We start from the raw sequence: 25,124 nt of genomic DNA on the forward strand, positions 1-25,124 counted from the left end.
AACGCTGCATCCCCTCTGTGCCTGTCGAGGGTCCCTGCGAGCTCCTGGGTTTGCCCCAGAGCCTTTACAGGAGCCTGATTGCAAACTCAAGGACAGAGATGCCCATTTTCTCCTGCCAGCCCCTTACCTGGCAGGGAGACCTCACCTGCAGCCCCAGCACCAGGCAGTGGTCAGGGCATGTCCCACAGAGTCCGAGATCCCAGCTGGGACCGTGGGGGTGAAGGACAGCAGTGGCACAGACCTGTGTGGGAAGGGGCTGTCCTGCGGGGTCAGTCTCAGAGTACAAGACTTGTGGTGCCTCCTTTAACGATGGAGAGCCTGGACAGCATCTGCTGGGTCACTGAAGGGAGCCTGGCAGAGAACAGCACCCCAAGCCCAGAATGATCTGAGATGCAGAGGGAGGAACACTCAGAGCAGGGATGCTCTGTCCCACGGGCAGGTGCTGTTCCTGCCCAGGCAGCACTGGCAGTGCCTGGGACACGCTCCAGAGCTGCTGCTGCTGCTCCCTTCAGTGCCATGCACAGAATGAGCTCTAAAATCCAAGGTGCTTTCAGCCTCCCTGGGAAGCAGTTCCCCAGCACTGGGAGCTGCTGGCACAGGAGGTGACACAGCAGGGATTGTGCCAGCCTGAACAGGGGCAGTTTCCATTTCTGATCAACATCTGTTTACAGGAAGGTTCCTCCTTGTCCCCTTGACAAAGCTGTTCTAAGCCTTTGCCTGTCCTCTTACAGGACCACCCCAGCCCATCCAGACCTGCTCCAAAGGGTCCAGCATTACAGAACTGCACAAGGATCATCTCAAAAAGGGAACACAATTCTTTGATTGAATGAACATGCTACAAGAGCTCTGGGTTCACCCCCTCTCTCAGGACCCAAGCACAGCTCCAGCTCACAAAGCTCATTCTCTGGGACACCAAGCAGCTTTAAAGACCCCCTAGAAATGAGGGGAAGGAGTAAAATCTCCACCAATGATGCCTGAACCATCTCAAAAAAGATGCTTGATTTCAGATGGCTGGAAAGTCCTGATGAGGCCAAACCCTTCAGCCCCTGACTGAGGTGGTCCCAGGGCAGGGGCCTGGCTCAGAACAGCTGAAGCCAACCCTGGTTCCCCCCCAGAGCCCCCTCCTCCAGCACAGCACCCAACAGCAGCAGCTGCAGCAGGGATGTGGCTTCCTCTGGCCATTCTACACACACTGCTGGAGGAAAAAGATGTTGAATTTTTAGCTTTTTGAAGCCCCTTGCCTTGAGCCCAAAGGCAGGTGAGGCTGTAGGTATTGCATGGCTCCCATTCCCCTCCACCAACCCCTGAGCCCCCCAGCCTGCAGAGCCCCCTGGGCGGCACAGGAAGGTGGCATGGGACAGGAGCTCAGCTGGGAGAACGAGCTGCCAAGCAGCAACAGAAAGGGGAGAGTTTCTCAAGAGACTTTTGATAGACTATTTGGTAAATACATGGATACATGAACAGCAGCAACTTGCACAATCCCCCGACTGTGCTTCCAAGAAGCACAACTCACAGCCTTCTGCATCTACAGGCAGGGGAGGGAAGTCCAGGTCCTGTATTCTGGGCAAGAAAAAAACATCAATTCCTGAAGATTCTCACGAAGTTCAGTACAGTACAGAAGGAGGAGCTTCCCATCAGCCCAGCTACCTTCTGGGACCCAACATAACCACTCCTGAGTGCTGCTGTGAAGAGATTGTGGGGGCTGAGGCCTGAGAGCAGGGTCCCGCTTCCCCACCCCTCTAGCTGGAATCCCAAGGACAGTGAAGATTGTAAAGGGAATAAAGAGACTTTCTCAAGCGAGGTTCATAAAGCACACAAACAAGACCTGTCTCCCTCTGGTCTAAAGGGCTTCCTGTTTTCTCTCTGGGAGATGAGGACAGGATTCCTGGATTCCAGACTATGCTGTGATATGTGTCCTGCTGATGGATGAGCCTGAACACTACCCCTGACATCCAGTCTCTCACCTGTAGCCCACAGCCCTTGCAAAGCAAACCCTCTCACCCACAGCAGGGATTTCCAGCAGCAGATGCGACCCCAGGCAGCACCCCAGCCACCCAGCTTTCTGTCCAAGAGTCCGTGAGCACAGCAGTGCTGGCACAATTCCGTGGCAGAGCCAGGCTCCCATTGCTGCCTCCAGTGACTGGACGTGCCCTTGTGTCCCTGCCTGCCCTGCGGGGCAGAGGGGACGTGTGAACCCAGTGTCCGTGACCCCAGCGTACACCCACGAGCACGTGAGGGGCTGAGTGGCTCCAGGAGGATGCAGGGTCTGGACAAGCCCCACGTGGGCTGGGCAGAGTGGGGAAATCGCCCTCCAACGTGGCCGGGCTCGGGAGGTCCCAGTTCCATCTGTCCGTGCCTGCGGGGCTGGAGCAGGCGGTGGCCACGTGGATGAGGTGTGGACTCCAAGCACAGAGGGAGGGGTGGCAGCAGTGCAGCACAGGGGGAGCTGGAACCCATCACGACTTCGGGGAGAGCTGAGGAGTCCACGTCACTGTCACCAGGAACTGTGTGCTGGCCCGCACGGTGTCACAGACAGGAGAAGTCACTAGAGAGTTTGGATCCAAGTGAATTGGCATGGCTGCTTTGGACTATGGTAACATGGGAGCAATTCTATTCCATGGCCTTTAATACATTTCATTTTCATAGCACCTTTCATCCCAGGGTTTAAGTGCTGTAACGGAAGCAGGTACTGTGCACCCATTAGCACGGGAGAAACCGAGGCACAGAGTGGTTTAGTGATTTGCCTTGGGCCACTTGGAAAAACCGTGGCAGTGTCTGGACAGCCTTAAACCTCCTGACTCCCTCGGCTGGTGAGACCACACTGCTGCCTCACATGAAGCCACTCCGCTCCCTGCCCTCCCCAGCAACGTGCTCCTACCCATTCTTCGGTGAAGTCTCATGCTCCTTTTTGATGCACAAATATATGACCAAAAAAAGAAAGAAAGAAAAAAGAAAAAAAAAGTGCAGTAAACTAAATGTTTAAAAAAGCACATTTGTGCTGTCTCTGTGCAAAGATAAAAAGAAATAAATACATGATTAAAAAATTAAAAAGGTTCACAGTATCACACATGGATAGGTAGCTATGGTAGTGCACATCTGGAAAACACTGTGTTACTACCCAGGATTCTCTACACCCAGCTAGAATTCTCTGCTGGGAGCTGCGGGTGAGCGGGTGGTTTCTTTGCTGCCCACGTCTGGGGTGAGTAGAAATACATGGTTATAGTTTTGCTCCATTCTGAAACGCAGTGCCCGGGATCCTGCAGTGCAGCAATACTGGTGCCAGCAAGCTCTTCCCCATCCCACTGGAATGGCTGCATCAATGAAAAGGGAACACATCGACCTGCAGAGGGAATCGCTGCTCTCTGGGACTTCTGTGTCTGCATAGAGATTACTGCAAGAGGCAGAGAGAACAGAGTCACAGAATCATGGAATCGTTAAGGTGGGAAAAGACCTCCAAGAATACCAAATTCAGCATCAGCCCAGCACCACCACCATGTTCACCACTACCCCATGTCCCCACGTGCCACAGCCAGATGTCATTTGAACACTTCCAGGGACCGATATGCCACCACTGCCCTGGGCAGCCTGTTCCAATACCTGACAATCCCCCTTCAGTCAAGACATTTTACCAAATATCCAAGCTAAACCTCCCCTAGCACAGTTTGAGGCTGTTTCCTCTTCTGTCCCTTGTTCCCTGGGAGCAGATCCTGACTCCCACCTGGCTGTCCCCTCCTGTCAGGGAGTTGTGGAGAGCAAGGTCCCCCCTGAGCCACCTTTTCTCCAGGCTGAGCCCCTCCTAGCTGCTCCTCATCACAATTGTGTTCCAGCCCCTTCCCCATGTCCACTCACTTCTCTGGACATGCCCCAGCCCCTCCATGTCTTTCTGGTTGTGAAAGAGGATCAACCCCTGAGCACCAGTGCCCACATCAGTCAGGTCTCTGTCCTGCCAACTTCCCAGCACAACCAGAGGCTGTTCTACATCCTCCAGAAATGGCAACATGTCTGGGAAACCTGTGCTCCCCGAAGTTTTTCCTGCACCAAACAACTGGGAATAAACCACAGCCCTTGCTGTGCAGGCCAGGGCTGTGCCAGCGCAGAGCTGCCCTGAGAGGCAGCCGGGCTCTGCCGCAGCCGTGCAGGAGCCCCGCGCTGCCAGAGGCCGAGCTGACCCTGCAGGGGGAGCACAAACTGCGAGCCCAACACAGCGGGCACCCACACACGGCTCTTGGACACTTACTGTATCGCTCTCCTCATCGGAGACAGAGTGCAGCTGAGTGCTATAGTGGAGCGGGGAGTAAACCCAACTCCTCTCGTCTGTCGGCTGCCAGAGTGGCCAGAGACGGCAGGGAGAATGCAGGGAGAGCAGCAGCAGAGCAGGGAGCAAAGGAGAGAAGAGGAAAAAATAAAAGGAGAAAATAAAAAGAGCAGGAAACAATACAGTAAGAACAGCTGTCCACCTGGAGGGAGAGCACTGAGCCCAGAGGCAGCTCTCAGCAGAGGAGCCCTCTTCATCCTCAGCACACACCGGCTCCCTGCCAACTGGGACAGGGGATCTGTGCCAGCTGCAGTGGGGGTGGCACACCCTCTCCTCTCACAGGGACAGAGTTTAGAGCTTTTGAGATGTCAGGGAAACCTCAGCTCCTGGCCATGGCATCATCCTGGCTGCAGAGAAACTGAGAGATTTGGGAAGTGACTTACCTAAGAGCAGTGACAGCTCTGGGCTCCTGCTACCTGTGACCAGCTCTCACCCTCCCATTTCCAGAGCCCTGTGCATGCTACAAACTGATATCCAGGAGGGCTTTTCCTGGGAAACTGGATTTGTTTGTTGTGCCTTTCTCCTTCTCTGCAGAAGGCAGTGGAGCTGGGGTGAGACCATGGAGGATGGTGGCCACAGAAAGGAAACAGTTTTTGCTGGGATTTTAGAGACAGTGGGGTGATGGGAACAAGTACAACACAGGAGGCAAAACACAACGGGACCCTGGAAAGAATGAGGGGAAGGAGGTGTGCCTTGAGGGACAGTTCTAATAGCACTGGGCACTGCTGTGAGAAGACACACTCTGCTGCCTGCACAGCACAGATTCAAGGGCTGGTCTCTGCTGCCAGTGTTCCCAGGGGGGCCCCCATTTACATTGCAAACAGGCTCTTTTGTCTCCAGAGGAGCTCCCACAGAGAAGAGACTGCCCCCTTTGACCCAGCCTGGCATCTGCAAAGGAAGGTAGTGCAGAACTGGGTGTTTGGAAGAAGCCTGCAGTGTTCCCAGCCCAGGAACTGAGCATGACAGCCTACAATGTACAAGGAACTAAAAGAAGCCAGAGAAGCTTTGAAGCACTGGGCTCCACATGCTGAACCCCCCAGTAACTGCAGCTCCATTAGCAGAGACTGCTGGGAGGAAGGAAGGCTGAGAAGCCCCTGTCTGGAGCTTCTCACAGGGCTCTGTCAGAGGTACAGGAAACCTCCCCACCACATCAAGCTTATCCCACATCCTCTTTTTCATCCATGATGGTTCATCCATCCTGACTGAACCATATGCTCCAGCCAGTCTCTTTCAGAGCCTTTTAGGAGCTTGGATGCATGCAGGGAGCTGCAGGAGATAAAGGAGCACCCAGTGCTTGGCATTACCCCTCCTGGTGCCAGAGCAGCCAAACCCAGCTGAGGCACAGGAGGGGCTGCAGGAGGAGTTGCCCGTTTGCCCAGCAGCACCTTCCTCATGCCATCAGCAACAGCCAGGGGCACATTCCTGCCCCTGCTTCCCCATGCACCCTGCCTGTACCCCAAATGGGAGCACCAGGCTGCACCAGCGAGGCTCCAGCAGCGCTGCCACCACTCCCTGGGGACAGCAGCTCTCCCAAAGCATGAGAAGCTAAATGCTAAACCCCAGAACAATCTCAGCTCTAGATTCAGCCCCTAAAAGCTCAAATGCCTCCCTGCATCTTTTGGAAAGGAAAACCCTGCCTGCTCACAGAACCCCTGAAAGTGAGGAGGGAGCACACTGGTGATACTGAGAAGGGCTGGAGAGCTGAAACCAGCCCTAACTCAGTACCAGCTCCTGTCTCATTTGGTTTATGAGATGCTCCCCACAAGCTAAAACAGTTCTGTTTGCTACTGGAGTTTTAGAATCTTCAAAATATCTTAATGGTGTCTTTAAAACCCTCTTCCTGGGCTGAGGGAGCTGAGCCTGACATCACCTATGGAGGCCCCAGTGCCTCTATGGCCAGATCTGGTACTAAGTCTCACAGAACAGTTTGGGATGGAAGATGACCCAGCATCCCCCCTTGCCATGGGCAGGGACACCTTCCACTATCCCAGGCTGCTTCAAACCCATCCAGTCTGACCTTGGACATTTCCAGAGAGGGCAACCACAGGTTCTCTGGGTACCCTGTGCCAGGGCCTCACTGCTCTCAGTTTTTCCAAGGGCTGGGTGACACTACAGCCCATGCCAGGGTAGGAGCTGTGTCACCACTCTGCAGAAAAGGGACAGAGCTCATGATTCTCTCAGATCCTACAAGGAGATCCACTGGTGTCATTTCAATATGCTTCCCCCATTTCTGCTGGGCTGGTTCCTAATGCCCACTCAATCCAGAGCCCCAGCCATTGAGAGAAATGGGATGCTGGCCCCAGTGTTTCAAAGCTGCAGCTCTGCTCCCCTACATGCTGTGCTGGTGTGGTCACTTACAATCCCAGAGGAATGCGAGGTAGTTCGGAGTCTGCGCTGGCGGGGAGAGTAAATCCAGTACCTCCCATCTGTGAACTGAGTGGCCCCAGGACAAGTGAGGTGAGAAAGGAAACAGAGGAAAAAAAGGGTGATGTGAAAGAGAGGATGAAAGAGAAAGCAAAAAACAAGAGGTTGGGCAACTCCAGGCCTGAACGGGTGAGCAGGTGGGAAAGCCGTGCAGGGAAGAGCGGCGCCCATGCCCTGCCACACTCTGCACTTTTATTCCCTGGGGATAAACAGGAGAATGAAGAGCTCTCCAGGAGCAGACTTCAGTCATCAGACCACAGCCTCCTGGGACTGGGCAAATCCTCCTCTGCACACACCATCCCTTCACCCACCACTGCCCCTGAGCACTCCTGCAGGAGCAGCTGTGGTGCTACTTGAGCGCACGTGTGCAGCCTCACCTGAGCTCCAGCTCAAGTGGTTTTCCAAGGAGAGTGCCCATGGGAACTCAAATCAGCTTTTCCCTTCATCCCAGCAGTGAAAAACACTCCACAGCACACGACACACATTTAATGCAAAACTCAGACTCAGATGAAGTATGAAATGCTGATGAGCAGTCAGTCACACTCTCTGTGAACACACTCTGCAGAATTTTCTCTTGGAGAGAGGTGCCCCTCAAGCTGGGGGCAGTCCATATGCCCAGGGACAGGGAGGAAGAGCAGCTGACCCTCACCAGAAGACACTTGCCAGGGGAGCAGGCAGGATCTGCCTGCACACAGCTGCCATCCACAGGCAAGGAAGGGGCAGTGTTAGAGGAGCCGTTTGCATTTTGAACAGCATGCATCCAACCCCAAACAAGCTGTAAAACAGGGCTGATTCCTTCCACAGCTCCCACAAGCCTCAGAGCGACTCGGCAATGAGTGAGCAGCTCTGCAGCAGAGTCACAAGAGTCCAGGGGAAGGCCAATGCTGCATTTTAGTTTAGCCTGAAGGAGCCCATTGCATGGGCTCAGGTTGTCTCCAGCACCACAGAACTAACAGCAACAAGTCCGAGCAGGGAGGAGCCGGGCACCTCTTTTAATGAGGGTTCCAGTGCCCAGGCACAAGAGAGAGCTCAGCTCTCACGGGACAGGCACTCAGCTGTGCTCTGGGAATCCATGGGACAGGTACATGTTGCTAAAAAACCTCTTCTCTGGTCTGCAGAAGTTGCTCAGCCATTGTGGGAGCTGAGTGAGGACCAGCGCCAGGCTCCACGGCACTCTGCTGCCAACCACCAACTTACTCCCTGGCTCAGCACTAGACTCCCACTGCATCACCTAATGCAGCCTGCAGGGAAAGGAAAAGCCGGAGTTCACCAGAGCCCAGTGTCGCCCTCTGCAACCACCTCCCTTTGGCTCTAGGCCATGTTTGTGTCAGGAAAGCAGCCAGGATCTCTGGCTGAGGAAGAAAGAATCTTTCTGTTGCACCCACATCACCTTGGCTTGTCCCAGGAGCAAATGTGCTGGCCTTAGACAAACACTTGTGCTTGGAAGTAGAGCAGCACAGCTACAGCTACATCCACAGCAGGAGTGCCACCTGTGTGAGCCCCACTAGATGGTGTTCTGAGTTCTCCAAGTTTAATCCAGTTCCCTGCATTCAAAAACCCACCCAGCACCGAGGTCTCAAGGTGCTTCACACCAAGATGGTGCAGGGCAACCACTGCCCACCTGACTGCCTGGAATGATACTGACAGCCCTGTCCAACCCTTCCCATCACCCCCCAAGGGCCAGGTGGAGAAGGTCTCTTACAAAGTAAATGTCTGTGACTGGCACGTCGTCTTCATCCGAGGCCTGGCTGGCTGGCTCCGAGGCCTGGCTGGCTGTCTCCACCTCTACGGTGGCTGTGGATGTGACAATGGCACAGGCTGAAGAAGCTGCCTCTCTGCACAGGGGAAAGAAATGACAGTCTAGTCACTGCAGTCAGGACAGGAGCAAGCAAAACGGATTTATTACAGAGGAGCTTCTGAAGATGTTATGCTATCACATCCTGAAAGGTCACGTCAGGGCAGGTCAGGTCAGTGCTGTGCTCAGCCTCACTGAACACCCATGACTTCAGCAAAGCCTCCAGCACAAGCAGCCACAGCTCAAAACCCACTGTGTGGGATCTGCAACACTCTAAAACACTCACTCTTTGACTTCTTCTTCTTCAGGAGCTACAATCTCAACGTCACACTTGGGCTCCAGCTCGACACTGATTTGCTGAACCTCCTCCTGGACCCGCACCTCCTCGTGTGACCTGGAAACCAAAGGGGAGACAGGCCCAAAGACTCAGCTGGACATGAGTTATGCATAGCCCTCCATTTTAAGTCAGCCTGAATCAGTCCACAGCCAGCCAAGCCTCTTGTGCAGCTTTGCCCCAGCACACAGCTGCTGCTGCTGCTACCGTGGCACTGGCCTCCCAGCACAGACTCATTTCAGCTCAGAGGGAGCACTCAGATCTCCCAGGACTGAGGGTTTGGATAACCAAAACTCCCAGGAAAAAGAGAGGGAAGATTACAGCACTCAGGAATAACAATGTGGGAAAAGAGGACAAGAGCAAAGGAGTTAAACAGCCAGTGCAGCAGGAAAGATGGGCAGTGTCAAATGGAGCATGGGAGCAAAGAGAAGTGACCTCCAGGGAAATCCTGCGTCCAGAGTCAGCCTGGCACCAGGCCAGAGCCTCTGACCTCCTCCAACACTCCCAGCACACCAAAGCTGTTCCAAGGTTGAGATTTATCTGCACACTCTGGAACTGTTTCTAACAATCTTCACTTTAATACCTCATGCTATTAAAGTAATTACTTGTGCCAGCAGGGCTAGCTGCACTGTCCCCATGGGAAGGAGGAGCAGGAACCTGCCCAGCCCAGGGGCAGCTGTCAGAGAAGGGCTGAGCCCTGGGTTCACTGACAGCACTGCCCTGCTCCAGGCTGGCTCTCACCAGTGGGCAGCACTTGAGTCCAGCTCCATGCACAGAACTTGCTACACTCTTCCTCACAGGGCTGGACCTCAAACCTGGACTGAATTCCCCAGCAGACCAGAATAACCAGAGGCATGACACATTCTTGAGCAAATTGGGTAAGGTTTTTTCCATCTCAGCTCAGGAACATAAATTCTTGCTTTAATAAATTTGTGTCTGCACTGGTTTTCACCAGGGGATCCCAGAGAGTTCCACAAGTGCACAGGTCCCCTACTCTCCCAGGAAGGGCACATGGAAGCACTGGTATTAGAAAGGGACAAATTAGGCAAAAAACAGCAAAACACCTGCAGACAGTCAGTGTAGCTCTGGCAAATCTGTGACAGACAGATCTACTCTGACCAAGGCACTGAGCTCCCTGAACGCTCCCAGGTCACTCTGACTCACCTGACCCATTTCTGGAGGAGCAGTCACATACTGCAGCAGCTCCCTCCCTCCAGGAGGTACCAATGAGTCTGAACTATTTTGGATGAAGTCACTGCATTTGCCACATGGGCACCACCACTGGGGCCTGGGTTTAAGTCTCCAATTTTCAGCAATTTCTAACACAGGATATGAGGTGCTTCAAAAGTCCCTGACACTTCTCACAGTGAGCAGGTCCCTGCCCTCCAGGGCAGGATGCAGCAACATGCAGCATCCAGAGGTATTTTCATTAGGAAATACCATAGAAAGGGATTTTTTTTCACAGTGCCTGTCAGCTGAACTCAGTAAATCACTCAAAGCTTGGAACAACAACAGATGCCTGTAATGTGGGGCAAACCCTCATCTTCCAAAGACCTTTCCTTCCAAGCACCAAACACTGACTGCAGGGAGAGAGGACATCAGCCTGTCAGGCTTCTCTGGCTATGGCACATCCTAGGACTGAGTCTCTGATGCCATTTCAAAGCCTACTACACCTACACAATGTCCTGGAAAGCGAGGGCAGAGGCAGCAGCACCCGCTGGCTCCTCGTGCAGATCCTGCTGACATGGGCAATGGGGTAATTTTTACTGATGCAAAATAATTCCACGATAATGCACAATAATTTAATGATAAGAGCCTCTAAAATCAAACACCCCTCTGCAGCACAGCATTTCTGTCCTACCTTGCCCTTGGCTCTGAGACACCACAGGAGGAAAAAAGATTTCTGAAAACACTGGAAGCTACTTCTGTGGGGACTGAGGGTGCTCAGTGCCTCATAAAGTCAAAGCCCTTTCACTTTACCCAGGCCACAAGCAGATGCTCAGAGGAGGAATGTTCCTGCTGTTAGGGCTCACTTACTTGCTTAAAGGGACTTAAATAACCTTCCTTGACTCTGATGCTGAGTGGGTGGGTAAATTTGGACAATACTGTTGTCCCCTTCCCTATCAAATAAGCAGTATTTTCAAAGCACTAAGAGATCTGCTTTGCAAGGAAAATTCCGTGTAAGAAATGGGGATCATCTGATTGCAGAAGCAGCTCAGCATCCAGGCCAAAATCCTGGAGCTGCTGAAATTCCCACTCAGCCCTCTAAGCGACCTTTGCACAGGGATAAACATGAGGTCTCTGCAGCAGAGAGAAGATGAGACAAGAAGACAGGAGACCCATTTCTCACCTGCCATCCTGCCCTGAGGAGTGTGTACGCCTCCTGTGGAAAGAAAACAGGAGAGTTTGGAGGAGCAATTTAAGCCAGAAATCCTGCACTGTCCCCAAATCTACCTCCACATCCCATGAGGGAGATGTTCTACTTAACAGCTGACACTTCTTCCAGCAATAATTAATCCCATCAAAGCTGTGTCTGCTTGCTCCCAGGAGAGATTTAATTAAAATCGGTCATTAGCATTGCAGAGTGCAGGGCAGCCTGCTGGGATCTGCAGCACAGAGAGCCAAGAGCAGCCACTCAGCACCAGTGGGAGCAGGGAAATCTCCTCACCTGTACCTGGGCTGCTCAGAGGTCTCCGAGGGGGATCGCTCGGGAACAGACAGAGATGTTGACGATAGTGTCGTGGCTATGGAGGCCGTGGTAGCTTCTTCAAAGGAAGGAGGAGTGCAAGGGAGCAGGTCTGGCCTGCCTGCTGGCCCAGAGCAGGGCAGGGGAGAGGCAGGGAGAAGAGATGATTAAGTCAAACACCAACACTTCGCCTACACCAGCCCCGTGCGAGGCTGTTCCACCATGAACCCGCACACCCACATTGGGACTGGGCACTCAAACCACAGACTGGCAGAAGTTTAGTTGGGTCATGACAGCCTCTCCCAAGGCATCTCTGGGGAGAGCCAGTCAGCACCACTTCCAGCACAACAGGCAGGGAATAGAATGCCAGTGAAGACTTCTTACTGGTGACCAAAGCTGGATTAAAGGCTTGGATCACCAGCGATAAATATCCAAGTGAATTAAGAGATGCACTGAGTGCTCAGTGCTTTGCACAGGGAGCAATCCAACACCCATGCACTGGAGGAGCTTGTCCTCCAGCACTCAGCTGTAAATGCAGCCAGATGGAAGTGAAGGAAAGGCAGCACAGAACCAGCCCATTCCTCTGTTTTCCAATGGCAAGATCCTGCCTGTTATAACTGCCCAAACACTGTCATTGGAGTGCTGCAGTTCCCAGTCACCCCCCCAATCTTTTTTTTTAAGGGTAGAAAATACAACTTTCTGTTGGCTTTGGGCTATGACTTATGGTGCCCCCTGGCAGCAGCTGTCTTGCAGCAGTGATGCAGGCGACCATTTTTACTGCAGAACCCCAGAGTGCTGCAAAGAAGGGATCTGGTCTCCTTTGATGCAGAGGTGTCGCATCAAGTACCTGCTGGTGCTGCGACAAAACAATGCACTCTTACCTTCTTCCCTGTCCTGGTTAGGTTTAGCACCTGCAAAGCACAGCAAGACATGCAATGAAGAGCTATCCATGAGGAAAGATCTGCAGTTGGTGCACAGTGGGGGACTTGATGAGAACAAGGGAGGATCCTAAAGAACTGCTAGGAAAGAGAGGGTAAGCACAGAGGCAGCGCCCTGGGCGGGGCTGTCACCTTCATCGTCCAGCGTGGGGTAGCTCCTGGCCGCCCGCAGGTCGTACTGGGTGTCGTCCTTGTCGGAGGCCAGCTGGCTGGCTGAGAACGCGGCCGTGGGACCCGCCGTCTTCACGGCCAGCAAGGCACTGCGCCCTTTCTTGGAAGGGGACGACTTCAGAGCTGGGGGAGGCAGAGAAGGGCAAATGTCGGTCTCGGGGTTTTGCTGGTCAGAGTGACTCTGAGATGCGTCAGAAAGTCTCTTCTCAGCTCGGTGGTTGAAGAAGGAGTCAGAACTCTTCAGTTCTCATTCTCAAGGTTGTTTATTGTTTCTTATCTATAAAATTCTTTCTTCTGGCCTGCTGAGGTCCGCTCAGCAGGACAGACAGAAGCACTCTGGCCACCCTCGGAGTGGTGTTATCTTTTTATACTAAAAACTACGTGTATATTATTTACCATAACTTTCTAATACCTATCACTTATGTTAATGGTCACTCCTCTGTCGGGTTAACAAGATATTTAATACTCTGCTTGTTTGATTTTTCGTATATTGGTGATTTGTTAATAATGTACGGATGTAAGCTTGCGTCGTAGAGGGAGGACTCTGGTTACTCATTCTAGCATTAATTCTCCTATTTAAATATAGGTTAGCCTGTTAATGGGGAGGGAGTCATAAAGTTCTTATATTTTTGTAGTGTAGAGCTTTAACACACTCTTTGTTGATAGCTGCTTGAGGGCCCACAGTGTAATTGGGAAATTAATATTTATCCACTCGTAGAGATTGTATTCTTTTTTAAAGGAGCTGTACCCCCTTTAAATAGCCCTTAATTCCCTTCATTAGGGTTCATGGGTTTTCCTTGGAGAAGAATTAAGAGTGAACTTAGATTCATATCACAGGCAACCAGCTATCACCCAGCTTGGTTGGCTTTTCACCTCTGCTAACAAGTCATCCCACTCTTGCCACAGAGACGGGTTCGCTCAATAAAGGCTGCTCGTAAGTAGCTCGCTTGGGTTTCGACTTACGGTAGACAGTGAGCTTTTACTTTAAACCAGTCTAAAAGTGCTAACATTCCAGCAGAAGATGGAGGCTAAGAAGAAGGAGAAAGGCTGGACACACTCAGATTCTTCTATCTTGCTCTCTGAACCCCCATTCTAAAAACCCCCAAAAATCTATTTTTTCACCCCGTGACAAACTAATTATTATTCTACTTAAACTTTTGTGGCTTGCAGATCTTCATATAAGGTTGGTAATTTGCTCCATGGGTCATAATCAAAATCACAGGTGTCTTGGGCTCTGTGCCAGGGTCTTTGAGCCCTCTGGCAGGGGTTCTGGCAATCCAGGACAGCCAGAGGGATGTCCTGAACTCGGACATGTCAGAACCCAGGACATTCCTCTGACTGCCCTGGAGGACTTGAGACCTTGGCAGGGGGCTCAGAGACCTTGGCACAGAGTCAAAAACACCTGTGCCTTCCATTTTAGCCCATGGAGAAAATTACCAACTTTGTGTGAAGATTTACAAGCCACAAGAGTTTGAGTAGAATGATGGTTAATTTGTCACAGGGTGAAAAAGTAGAATTTTGGGGATTTAGAACGGGGGCTCAAGAGGCAAGATGGAGGAATCTGGGCGTGTCCTGTCCTTCTTCTTCTTGTCCTCCATCTTCTGCTGTGATGGTGACACTTCTGGGTTGGTTTAGAGTAGAGACAGACTGTCTAACATAGGTGATAGGTATTGGAAAATTATTGTAAATAAAGTAGAGGTAGTTTTTAGTATAAAAAGCTAACACCACCCCAAGGGTGGTCAGTGTGCCACAATCCAACCTGCTGGACAGACTTCAGCAGGTCAAAGAAAGAATGGAATAGATAAGAGAAAATAAACAACCTTGAAAACCAGAGCTGAGGAATCTCGACTTCTTCGGTCATGGGGCTGGGAAAAAAGACTCTTTAATACCTTGGGAGCCATTTCAACCACAGAAAACTCAAGAGTCAAAGTACCACCACCAGCTACTGTCACACCAAAGGTGTTTTTCCCTTCACAAGGAGAGGCTCTGCCCTCACACACATCCCTTCAGGGCTGAACACAGGTCAGGTGCAGGGACTGGGTGGGAGCCTGAGCAGACCAAGGCAAGCTGTGACAATCTGAGGGCTCTGCAGTTCTTAGTTTTGCTCTGTATCATGGAATGTTTTGGGTTAGAAGGGACCTTAAAAATGCATCTCATTCCATGCCCCCCATGGGCAGGGACATGGGCACTAAAGCAGGCTGCTCCAAGCCCTGTCCAAGCTGGCCTTGGGCACGTCCAGGGATGGGGCAGCCAAAGCTGCTCTAGGCACCCTGTACCAGGGTCTCCACCCTCAGATTTCCTAACTTCTCATCTAACCCTGACAGCTCAAAACAATTGCCCCTTGCCTGCATAAAAAGTCCTTCCCCCTCCTTTTTCTAAGCCCCCTTTAAGCACTGGAAGGGGCTTTAAAGTCTCCTAGAGCCTTCTGCAGGCTGTACACCCCCAGCTCTCACAGCTGTACCACACTGGAAAACCCTGCTCAGGCTCCAGCCCAGACTGCTCATGAAGCCTGCAGCAGCAAGGCCAAGGTAAAACCTCAGAGCACAGCAGCCCCAGAACTTGGTACTTACAGGAGTTCTTTCGAAACACCGTGTTGGTCATGAATTTGAAGAATCTCTCTGCATAAAAGCTGGGTCTGTGTACTGACACCGTGTCCTACAACAGCAAGAAGCAATTGTTTAATTTTAAAATGATCCCTCAAGGCAGAATTTCTGTAACAACCAACACAGTCTTTTTTATTCCAACATTTAGCACTGACATAGCCTTAAAATGGAAAGGCTTAACTGAAACACTCTAATTAATGCTATAAATAACCCTGAAGCATTGCCTCTGATTGCGTTTGATTATATTCTTGCTGTGATTTTATAATGGATTTTGGTGATTTTATTCCTTTGTAGACTTCCTGGATTTTTTATAAACACTGGCCTGATTGCATACATGAAATTTCTTCTGGCTTTGCTGGCTGCCATTCCAATCAAACCTGGATACTTTTGCATGTCACACAGACACCCAAATTCAGCCAAGGGTCTCCATACATTTCAAATGTTCTTGTTTAAAATGGTAAAACTGAAGCTCTTTCTGCTTCTGATGTTTGACTGTGCTTCCATGACTTGGCATCTCCACATTTCCTTTGCGACTTTAGGGGAAGCCAGGAAATGCAAGGCTGAAAAATGGTTTCCACATCCAAGCTTCTTTCAGAAACACACACCTGGCTGCTGCAGGAATGAAGGCAGCAAGGAAACATGGAAAGGGATTTGCTGGCAGAGAGCTTGCTGAGGTGGAAACAGCCAGTCACCAGAGAGAACAGCCCAGGGCTCCTGCCAGCCCAGGAGCACACACACACACACCTGGGTGTGTGCTCCTGGTGCCATGGGAGACAGAGCAGGGGAGGAAAGCTGTGATCACAACAGCTCAGCGTGTGAGGAGCTGGATTGAGTAAGGAAACCTGGCTGGGAATAAGTGGCACCACCCTGCTGTGCAGGAATGAGGGGCAAGAACTGCTCCTTTCATCAGCTGCAGCTGTGCTAGGGCAGGCTCCACAAACAGACACCAAGTACCCTGTGAGGCTTGGACAACTCCTGCCTCTGCACAGGCACTCACCCCATCATGGACAAGGGCCTTCCAGGTGTGCTCTAACTTCTTGATGAACCTAATTCCAAGGAGAAGTGGAGAGAAAAATAAAGATTCAGGCATGCACTCTGTACCAAGCCCCCTGTCATATCCTACAGGGGAGATCCCTGAGTTGCCAAGGTCACCAGGACTGAGCTTTCTCCAGCATCTCCCCCAGCAGGTCAGGACTGCCTGGGAACACCACAGGGAAGGAGGAGCTGGGCTAGAAGAGGTACACCTTACACCCCTGGAGATATGCTTCCCACACTGAGGTGGAAAACTACTTCTTTATGAGCAGCTCATCATCCTGGACAAAGGGCTGAGTGTCCCCAGCTGTTCTAAGGACATGATGGAAGCCCATGGCCAGCTTGGGGTAGATTTACCTACTCATCCTCACAGTCTCCAGGAGAGAACATGCCCCCTGCTTTCATTTGGTACTAAAAGAGATGTTATCAGCCAGAAAAGACACACTGTGTGGTGGTTTCTCTCCTCACCAAATATCAATTTAATGCAAAGCCAACCCACACTGCCAGGTTACCTACCTGTATGACTGCAGGATATCTATGATTCCCACGTGCAGCAGGAGACGCTCTCCTTTGCCGTTCACTGCTGGGATCCCTCCCATCCTGCAGGCAGAGCAGAACCTCAGCAGGTGCAGCCTCAGCCAGAGCACCTGTAACACCCAGCTCTGGGGAAGGCAACAGCAGCCATGCTAAGGGGCTCTGGTGTGGTCAGACACGTTGTAAAACCGGTGTGCTCACTTTGTGCACAGCCATGGGAGTGACCTGGCCTGACCCCAGTGTCCCAGGGTCACTGCCTGCATGGCCAAACACCATTGTTTTGCCAGAACCTGTGTTGTGTGGCACAGCTCTGCCTGGGCCAGAAAGCACCACGGAGCTTTCTCCTGCCTGCTTTATTCTGGGGATCAGGTTATTTATTGGGTCAGTGAGAGCTGTCTGCCATTAAGGCAGTAAATCCTTCAGGACAAAGGATTCCAGTCCTGTCCACACTAATGCCATCCTGCCAAAGTGCAGCAACTATAGGCACCAGCACATAACCAAAGCACAGGAGTGCCAGACACTCCTTCAGGCAGCCACTGCAATTATTGATGCTGCTTGAAGGACTGGAAACACCACAGTATTAGCTCAGCTCTCAGGACTGACCCTCCATGAAACCCACAGCAGCTGGTTTCAGACAGCAGCAAGCAGCAAACTTCACCATTCTTGGCCCAAGAGCCAGGCAGAATCCCAGGTCAAGCACAGCACAGGCTTAGGGCAACCCCCAGCCTCCAGCTCCAGCAGTGACCCAGCACCTGGCTACACTGCTGTCTGCTAACCCCACTGGGATGGCCTCAGGGAACTGCCAGGGATTCCAGGGGTGGGAGTGATGGAGAACTCCAGGCTCCTAGGGACAGACTGATCCCTATTCTGCTCCAGTATTTGGGTGCTGAGTGAGAACTGTCTCCTCCCCAGGGAATGGGTGAATATTTAGAGGCTGTTACACCAGCTGACAACCTACAGCCTGCCCTAAGATGAGAGACTGCTGTGAGGCCAGAGCCTTACAGAACTATCTCCCACCCTGGCTTCCCTCTTTCCCACCACAATGGCAGCACTACCAAATCCCCAGGAGAGCTGCTCCCTTGAACAGTTCCTCTGTGTGGTGTTACATTTTAGTTCAGTGGTACGCTCTGTATCACCCCTCGAAAATGTAGGGTCTATTCCAAGCCTGTGATCCTCCCCTGAAGTATCATGGATCTGTATCCCATTGGCCCAAATCTAATTCCGTGCCCACCTTGAATCTCCCTGTTAAGCTGTGGGGGGTGATGAGATTCCCTCTTGGCCCCTTTTCTCCCCAGGCTCTCCCTCTCTCCCCCTCCCTTCCCCTCAGAAGCCATGCTGCTCCCGGGGGTGGGACCCCCAATCAACCCCCATGTAATCAGCACCCCCAGAAGCCGTGTGGAGTCTCCTTGCCTGCCTGCTGCTACCAGGGAACATCCAGCTTAGGGGGACCCCCAAAGGAACAGCAACACCTGTGGGCCTCCTGAGGCATTTCTCACTCCAGCCTCCCCCTCCCAGCAGCAGGAGGGAGCCCGGGTTTCACCTACGTGTCGTCGGTGTCGATGGCCTCGCCGCGGGCAGCCCCTCCCTGGATGGACTCCATGGCTGTGGAGTACAGGGCCTTCTGCCCCACGGGACGCTTCTCATCCGACGTGCTGTGGGCTCCCTCCGACAGCTGCTCCCGCTCGTGCTGGTCTATGTTATGAACCCCAAGCAGGAGGCTGTAGTCCATGATTTTAAAGCTTTCCAATACCTACAGGTTAATATTGAGTTCAAGAACAAAGAGAAAATATCAAGCCAGCAGCAGAAATACAGAAGCCGAAGCATGGAATCAAAGCAATCAAAGCAAAGCATCCCATTCACATCCCCACTAACAACTCATTTGACACAGCCTGGAAGTTTCTGAACCAACAGTGACCTCTGGGCTTGACTGCACAGAGTTTGGCCATCCCACAATCACAGCAAAGGCCTGAAGGCTTGCAAACAACACCACTGTATGTGCTGCACGGTGATTGGGAAAATGCTCCAGCAAAGCAGCTACAAGGGGAGCATCTGCCAAAGTGTGATGCACCAGGCAAAGGAGCACAGCCTGCCATAAGATCCAAGTCTACTGCCTGGCTTTCAGGGAAAAGTGCAGGAGAAAGGACTGATCCTACTCTGGGCTCATTTGCAAGGTTTTCAATCAGGAACTGCTCTTCCTCATGCTCGAGAGCCACAGAGTTCCTTACCCTGTCCCTGAGCTGCCCCCTCCTTACCAGACAGTCTCGCTGCAACGTCTTCACCAAAGCACTGAAGGTGTCTGCATCCAGCATCAGGCCCTCAGGCATGTCTTGGATGAAGTCCAGATCCTTGTACGTAGGGCTGGACTTTTCTTTTTCCTTCTTGGATGCCCGGCGTTTGTAGGTCGAACCCTTGAGGTCAAATTTCAGGTGCATTTTCACCACTCGAGGCAGGATGTTGTTCATCACCACCACGCGGATGTTTTTGCCCCCGGACTGCACACAGTACAGTCCATAAAACTTGGGCAGCAGAGTCCGGGGGTTCTGGTTCAGATTCTGTAGCAAGGGTGGAAAGAAGCACAGAGAAAGGTCATTTGAGCAGAAAGTTCCTGCTGTGTTCACCACAAAGCATGTCAACACTTGGACTAGGGATTCTTTGCTGAGAGGTTTTCTGAACTTAACAGGAGCTCAGTGTATGCATTTGACAAAGTCCTGCATTTCACAGGCTTTAGGACCTGAAAACACAGGGACTGAGATGTTCAGCACTCTCTGGGCAAATAACCAAGTCCGGAAATCCCCTGCTTTCCCCAAGTACAGCAGCTAAAAAAAGGAAACCAAACTGGGAGAGAAATAAACACAATAAGTGGGAACTTCAAGCTTAAAAATAACAGCTCTCTTTATCTCTCCACCAGTGTCAGAATCAAGAACTGTTCTTCAGCCCAGAATAAACCATGGACAGGGTTATTTTTTAAACAAAACAACATAAATGTTTTCCTCCTGTTGCAGAGTTGCTTTATAAAGCAGTCAACCAGAAAGCACGGATATCCTGTTCTGCTGTCATCTCCTTTTTTTAGGCAGCAGAATAATTAGGAATGACATGACAGGCAGGATTTGCTTGTTCAGCTTTGGGCACATTTGGGAAGGAAACAGAACTTCTCTGCACACTGTGGCAGGAAAGACAGACCTGACAGGTTCTGACAGACAGCAGAAACGTGATTGTATTAAAATTTCATTCCCCTCAGCTCACCCACCTGGGCACAGCAGTGAGCCCTCTTGGAGAGTGCCAAAAGTAATGAAGGCAGGTAAATGGAAACAGCTTTAAAGTAATTCAGGATGAAACCACCCTGCTTCCTTTCCCTGACTCCTTTGACATAGGTGGTTTCAGGAGCAGCAGGGTGATCAGGGGTAGCACCACAGAACCCACAGACAGTGGAAAGCTGCAACAGGTCACTCAGAACTCTGCATCAGACAGGTAAGTTCAGTTTAATTCACTGACTGATGATGGCAGGATTAACAGTGCAACTCCATTCCCACTCAAAACCCCACACCTGATTTACCACACACATTAGGCAACAGGCAGTGCTTTCCAAGAAAACTCATCCTGTCCAGGAATGTGTCACCTGCAAAAGCAAGTGATTAACAGAATCTCAGGATGGTTTGGGTTGGAAGGGACTGTAAAGATCATTTGGTTTCACCTGTGCCATGGGCAGGGACACCTTCCACTGTCCCAGGGTGCTCCAAGCGCCATCCAACCTGACCTGGAACACTCTCAGGGATGAAGCAGCCACAGCTGCTCTGAGCAGCCTGTGCCAGGGCATCCCCACCTTCACAGGGAACAATTTCTTCCTGGCCTGGCTGTTACTCACACACAGACATCCCATAACCTGCCTCTCTTGGGTAAATTTTCCATGGTAAATATTGAGTGAGGAAAGGATTTTCACAGAACCAATGTAGGATCACATAACCACACTGCACCAGGCACACAGATGGGGCAGCAGCATTGCTCCTCATCCCCTTCTCCTTGGCATCTTCACAACAAACAAATCCCTGGTCGTTGTAACTGAATGTCAGGAGTCCTCATCCATAAATCTGGAACTTCCAGCACAGTTGTGCAGGGAGAACAGCTCCAGGTTTTTACACCAGAACAGCAGGTTTGGGTCCAATTTACTTGACCCAATGCAAGTCTCTGGGTCCCAATATCCTGCCTTGCCAGACTGATATGCAAAGCTGGCTGGTACCTTGGGGACCTCCAGCTTGGAATTGCTGCCAGTGGGAGTCAGGACAATCCTCAGAGTAATGGTCACACAGCAGGAATGGGAGAGATTCAGGGACAGCAGTGCTTTCCCCACAAAACCAGGGTGGTTGCATTATTGCCTGGAGAAAAGGAGGCTCAGGGGGAACCTTTTGCTCTCCACAAGTCCCTGACAGGAGGGTGCAGCCAGGTGGGGGTCGGGCTCTGCTCTCAAGCAACAAGGGACAGGATGAGAGGAAATAGCCTCAAGTTGTGCCAGGGGAGGTATGGGTTGGATATTAGGGGAAATTTCTTCATGGAAAGGGTTTAAAGGATTAGAACAAGCTGTCCAGGGCAGTGGTGGAGTCACCATTCCTGGAAGCATTCAAATAATATGTGGCTGTGGCACTTGTGGACAAGGTTTAGTGGTGACCATCATGGTGCTGAGCTGAAGGTTGGACCTGATGATCTTGGTGGTCTTTTCCAAACTTAAGAGTTTTACTATTCTATGATTGCAATCAGCAGCCATCCCCAAATGCAGGCTTGGGCAGATGAACTCTGCCAAGTGAAAAAGGAATGAACTAGTTCTGGGAAAAGGGCACTCACAAGCAGACATCTGGGAAGCCATTCTGAGGCCAGAATATGCCTCCAAACTACAGCACGATTATCTGCCTCATGTTTACCCACAGAGTTTGCAAATAATCAGTAGGATTTGTGCTTCTGGGACTGGCTCATGACATGCTGCTAACACTGTCCCTGGCATGGGGGCAGGTGGAGGACATGCCCTGTGAGATGCTCTGCCATGACAAAGCTGAGCTGGGTCTGAGCTCCTGGGTGATACGCACCATGTAGTATCCAGGAAGGAGCTTCTGCAGGAATTCAGCCTCCTTGTGCATCACAGTTTTGATGATGAATTCATCGTCACTGGTGACATAGAAGAGGGAGCCGCTGGCGCCAGGGTTGGACAGCTCGATCAGAGGCTCGTTACATAACGAATACTGGCGAGAAAAAGAAAACAAGGTGATGCTTCATCCCCCATTTACTGCAGATTTGAGTTCTATGCCCTCAAGGGCCTTCCCCATCATGTCATCTCCCTGGGAGATTAAGGGGTAGCAAAGCTCAAGTGAGAACTATTTTCATTATAGGTTTGGTCTGAGCAACCAAACTGATGGACAATTTATAATTAGAGACTAAGATTACAGTTCAGAGCATCCCAACTGCTCAGTATCCAACTAATCATCTGCTTCCAGGAACATCCAGCCTTCATAATGACATCTTATCTGTTCCCATTGTGCCTGCATGCACGTATCACGTTCAGGCTCTTTGAGCACAGCCCAGCACACACTGATGGGCACAGAGGATTCCAGGAGCCACCACAGCCTGCTCAGGGAACCAGATATCACTGTGCTGGAGGGAACACAACACACTGGCTGTTCTCAGCAGCCTCCCCTGGCCTTGTGCTCCCCTGTTCTCTGCAAAAGTCAGTGCCAGATTCACAGAATCCCAGAATGGTTTGGGCAGGAAATGACCTTAAAGCTCATCTCATTTCATACATGGGCAAGGACACTTCCACTAGACTAGGTTGCTCCAGGCTCCATCCAACCTGGCTGTAGTTTTACAGCCACACCTCACTCCATCAATCCTGCTAAAAACACATTACAGATCTTAGCCCAGGTGTGCAATGAAAAGGGACAAGCCCTGCTCAAGCACAGCAAAGAGTTCTGCACTGGGACCTGAACTGGAAGAGCACATCTGGTCATCAGGACACAAACAGGTCCTCAAATAAGGACTTGCCCAGCAGCAGAGGAAATAAAAGGAGAAAGCAAGGCAGGCAGATGCACATTTTAGCTCAGTGCCCACCCAGACAGTGCAGGGGTCAGGTGGGTTCAGGGCAGGATCACAGAACTGCTCAGTGAGAAGTGAGATGGGGAGAGGGAGGTGATCAGAACAATAAATTAAATGCTCATCATTATGTAATGAAAACAGCTTTCAGCTCTGCACAGATTAACAATCCCAGACCTGATCAAGCTAATCATCTCATGCATAATTAAAGGCATTTGCTGCTGTGGCAGGCAAGAGACAGTCAGGAGAAGCAGAAACAACAAATCAGAGCCATGACCTTTGCAACTGAGACAAACTCCCTGCCTGTCCTCAGTTCTGAACACTCATCCATGAGGCAGCGCTGCCTTGGCTGGCACAGGAGGAGATCCCTGTTACCCTCCCACCAGGCCCTGGCACAGGTTTGTTTCACTGGCAGGTCCTCAGCTGTGACCACCCCTACCTACAGGTGAAGTCACACAAAAAGGGCTGTTCCTAAAGGGGAGGATGTGCACTCATGGATGTGTTTCCTTCTCCAGCTCACACAGAACAGGATGTCACATAAAGGCAAGGGCCCAAATTCAATCACAGGGCACTCGAAACCCCAACAGCTTGTACTCCAAGGTATTTGAAAACCAGCCTTTCCAGCTCTTAGGAGCTTTTGAAGCACAAGAATAATCTGTGGTTTATTGTGTCTTTTTAAGATGATTAAAATAATTACACTCACATAGCTCTCCAGTGAGTACACAAGAAAAAATTCCCATCTTTGTCCTTAGAGTCACAGGGGACATTACAGGGTCGCACCCAGCAGAACACAACTCCTTTGGCTTGTAAACACAGTAAGTTATTGTTACCACAAGGAGCAGAGAGGGAAGCCCATTGCAGGGCTTACACAGCTCACACTGTGTGCAGGGCATGGCCTCCCTCCAGTACAGGCTGGCAGCTGCCATTCAGCAAACTCAGACTTGGAATCATGGAATGTTTTGGGATGGAAAGGATCTTAAACCCATCTCATCCCACCCCCTGGAAGGCATCAGTACACCTTCCAGTACAACAGGTTCTTCCAACCCCATTCAACCTATTCTGGAACGCTCCCAGGGATGGGGCAGCCACAGCTTCTCTGGGCAACCTGTGCCAGGGCCTCACCACCCTCATGGTAAAGGTAAATAAAGGAGGACAAGACAGCAAAATCTAAAAATATATCCATACCAAATAATCATCTGGACGAATCCCAAAGAGCTCTCGGAAGTAGCGGAAAGCCACGGGGGCGTAGGTCTTGAACCTGAAGTCGGCGTAGTGGTGAGCTGGGGTGAGGTTACTGCCCTCGCTGCACAGAACACACACATGGCACAGCCTGTTACCACTCACCACACAAGGACAGTCACACCAAAGCTACTCTGTGCTTCCGATGCACTGAGCCTTGCAAAAAGACATCTTGGGAACAACAACCACCACCTTTCTTCTGTGGTAGGAAAACAGGAAAACAGGTTTCAAACTATCTGCCAAAATCTATTTCCAGAGATTAAAGGAACAACCACTTGCCAAGCAGAATATATTTACACAGAGAACATAACTTTTATGAGCTTTGTTTATTCACAGTTAGAGAGCTCCCAGAAGGAGTTGCTTCCATATAAAACATGGTATAATTTTGTGGAAGAAATTCTAGATGGACAGCTAGGAAGACAAGCATGTAGGAAGGGTAACAAACTGGAGTGCACAGTACTGCATCCTTCACTGTGCTTCCCTGCAGGCCAGTGCACTGCAGATTCCAACACTTCCCACTGTTCTGTTTGTGTATCACGGAGCAGATTTAAAACATTCAGAGCATGCAACTCTGATCTAAAGACAGATGGAAGCTCTCTTGAAAAATCAGTGAGAGGAAAAGAAAAGAAGTAATTCATGCATTCATTTTTTTCCTTCTCCTTTACCTTGGGAAAAAAATGCTCTCCACCACGTAGAAGTCCTGCATCAGGACATCCCTCTCTGGTTTGGAGCTCAGATTTCCCACAGTATATCCAATCCCCAGCTGGATGGCCCCCTTCAGAGTGGATGAGGTGGTCTGGCAAAAGGAAAAGAGCAGTCAGTGAGCATTTCACAGCAGATAATAACAATAACATCCCCTGTGTTACAACACAGTCATGTCTGTGACTTTTGTGTGGTCATCTCAGGCACCACACGCTGCTAACCAAGTTTACCCAGCTGCTGAAGAGATCAATTAGGGCTTCAGATTTGCTATTTGCAGGACTG

The 25,124-nt window shown here is 51.1% G+C and overlaps 1 protein-coding gene across 7 annotated transcripts in view; it reads right to left on the reverse strand.

Moving 5' to 3' along the window:
• Positions 1-1,517: 1,517 nt before the first annotated feature.
• The window catches only part of PIP5K1C (phosphatidylinositol-4-phosphate 5-kinase type 1 gamma), a 52,222-nt gene continuing 28,615 nt past the window's right edge, over positions 1,518-25,124 (reverse strand). Inside the window, exons 4-19 of one of the 7 annotated variants that reach the window (XM_030966602.1) lie at positions 24,806-24,936; positions 24,087-24,204; positions 21,905-22,057; positions 19,085-19,384; positions 18,377-18,582; positions 16,815-16,898; positions 16,264-16,312; positions 15,234-15,318; positions 12,625-12,786; positions 12,436-12,465; positions 11,537-11,675; positions 11,219-11,251; positions 8,821-8,928; positions 8,442-8,574; positions 4,238-4,321; positions 1,518-3,391 (exon numbers count right to left, since the gene is read on the reverse strand). In XM_030966602.1, coding sequence (XP_030822462.1) covers positions 3,389-3,391; positions 4,238-4,321; positions 8,442-8,574; positions 8,821-8,928; positions 11,219-11,251; positions 11,537-11,675; positions 12,436-12,465; positions 12,625-12,786; positions 15,234-15,318; positions 16,264-16,312; positions 16,815-16,898; positions 18,377-18,582; positions 19,085-19,384; positions 21,905-22,057; positions 24,087-24,204; positions 24,806-24,936 — 1,818 coding nt within the window. In that variant the 3' untranslated portion in view covers positions 1,518-3,388. Of the gene's footprint in view, positions 3,392-4,237; positions 4,322-4,430; positions 7,981-8,441; positions 8,575-8,820; positions 8,929-11,218; positions 11,252-11,536; positions 11,679-12,435; positions 12,466-12,624; positions 12,787-15,233; positions 15,319-16,263; positions 16,313-16,814; positions 16,899-18,376; positions 18,583-19,084; positions 19,385-21,904; positions 22,058-24,086; positions 24,205-24,805; positions 24,937-25,124 lie in introns of those variants that run through there. The other 6 variants (XM_030966603.1, XM_030966601.1, XM_030966604.1 and 3 more) reach the window with 6 other exon arrangements.

This window comes from Camarhynchus parvulus, chromosome 28, assembly GCF_901933205.1.
Source record: "Camarhynchus parvulus chromosome 28, STF_HiC, whole genome shotgun sequence".
Classification (NCBI taxonomy): domain Eukaryota; kingdom Metazoa; phylum Chordata; class Aves; order Passeriformes; family Thraupidae; genus Camarhynchus; species Camarhynchus parvulus.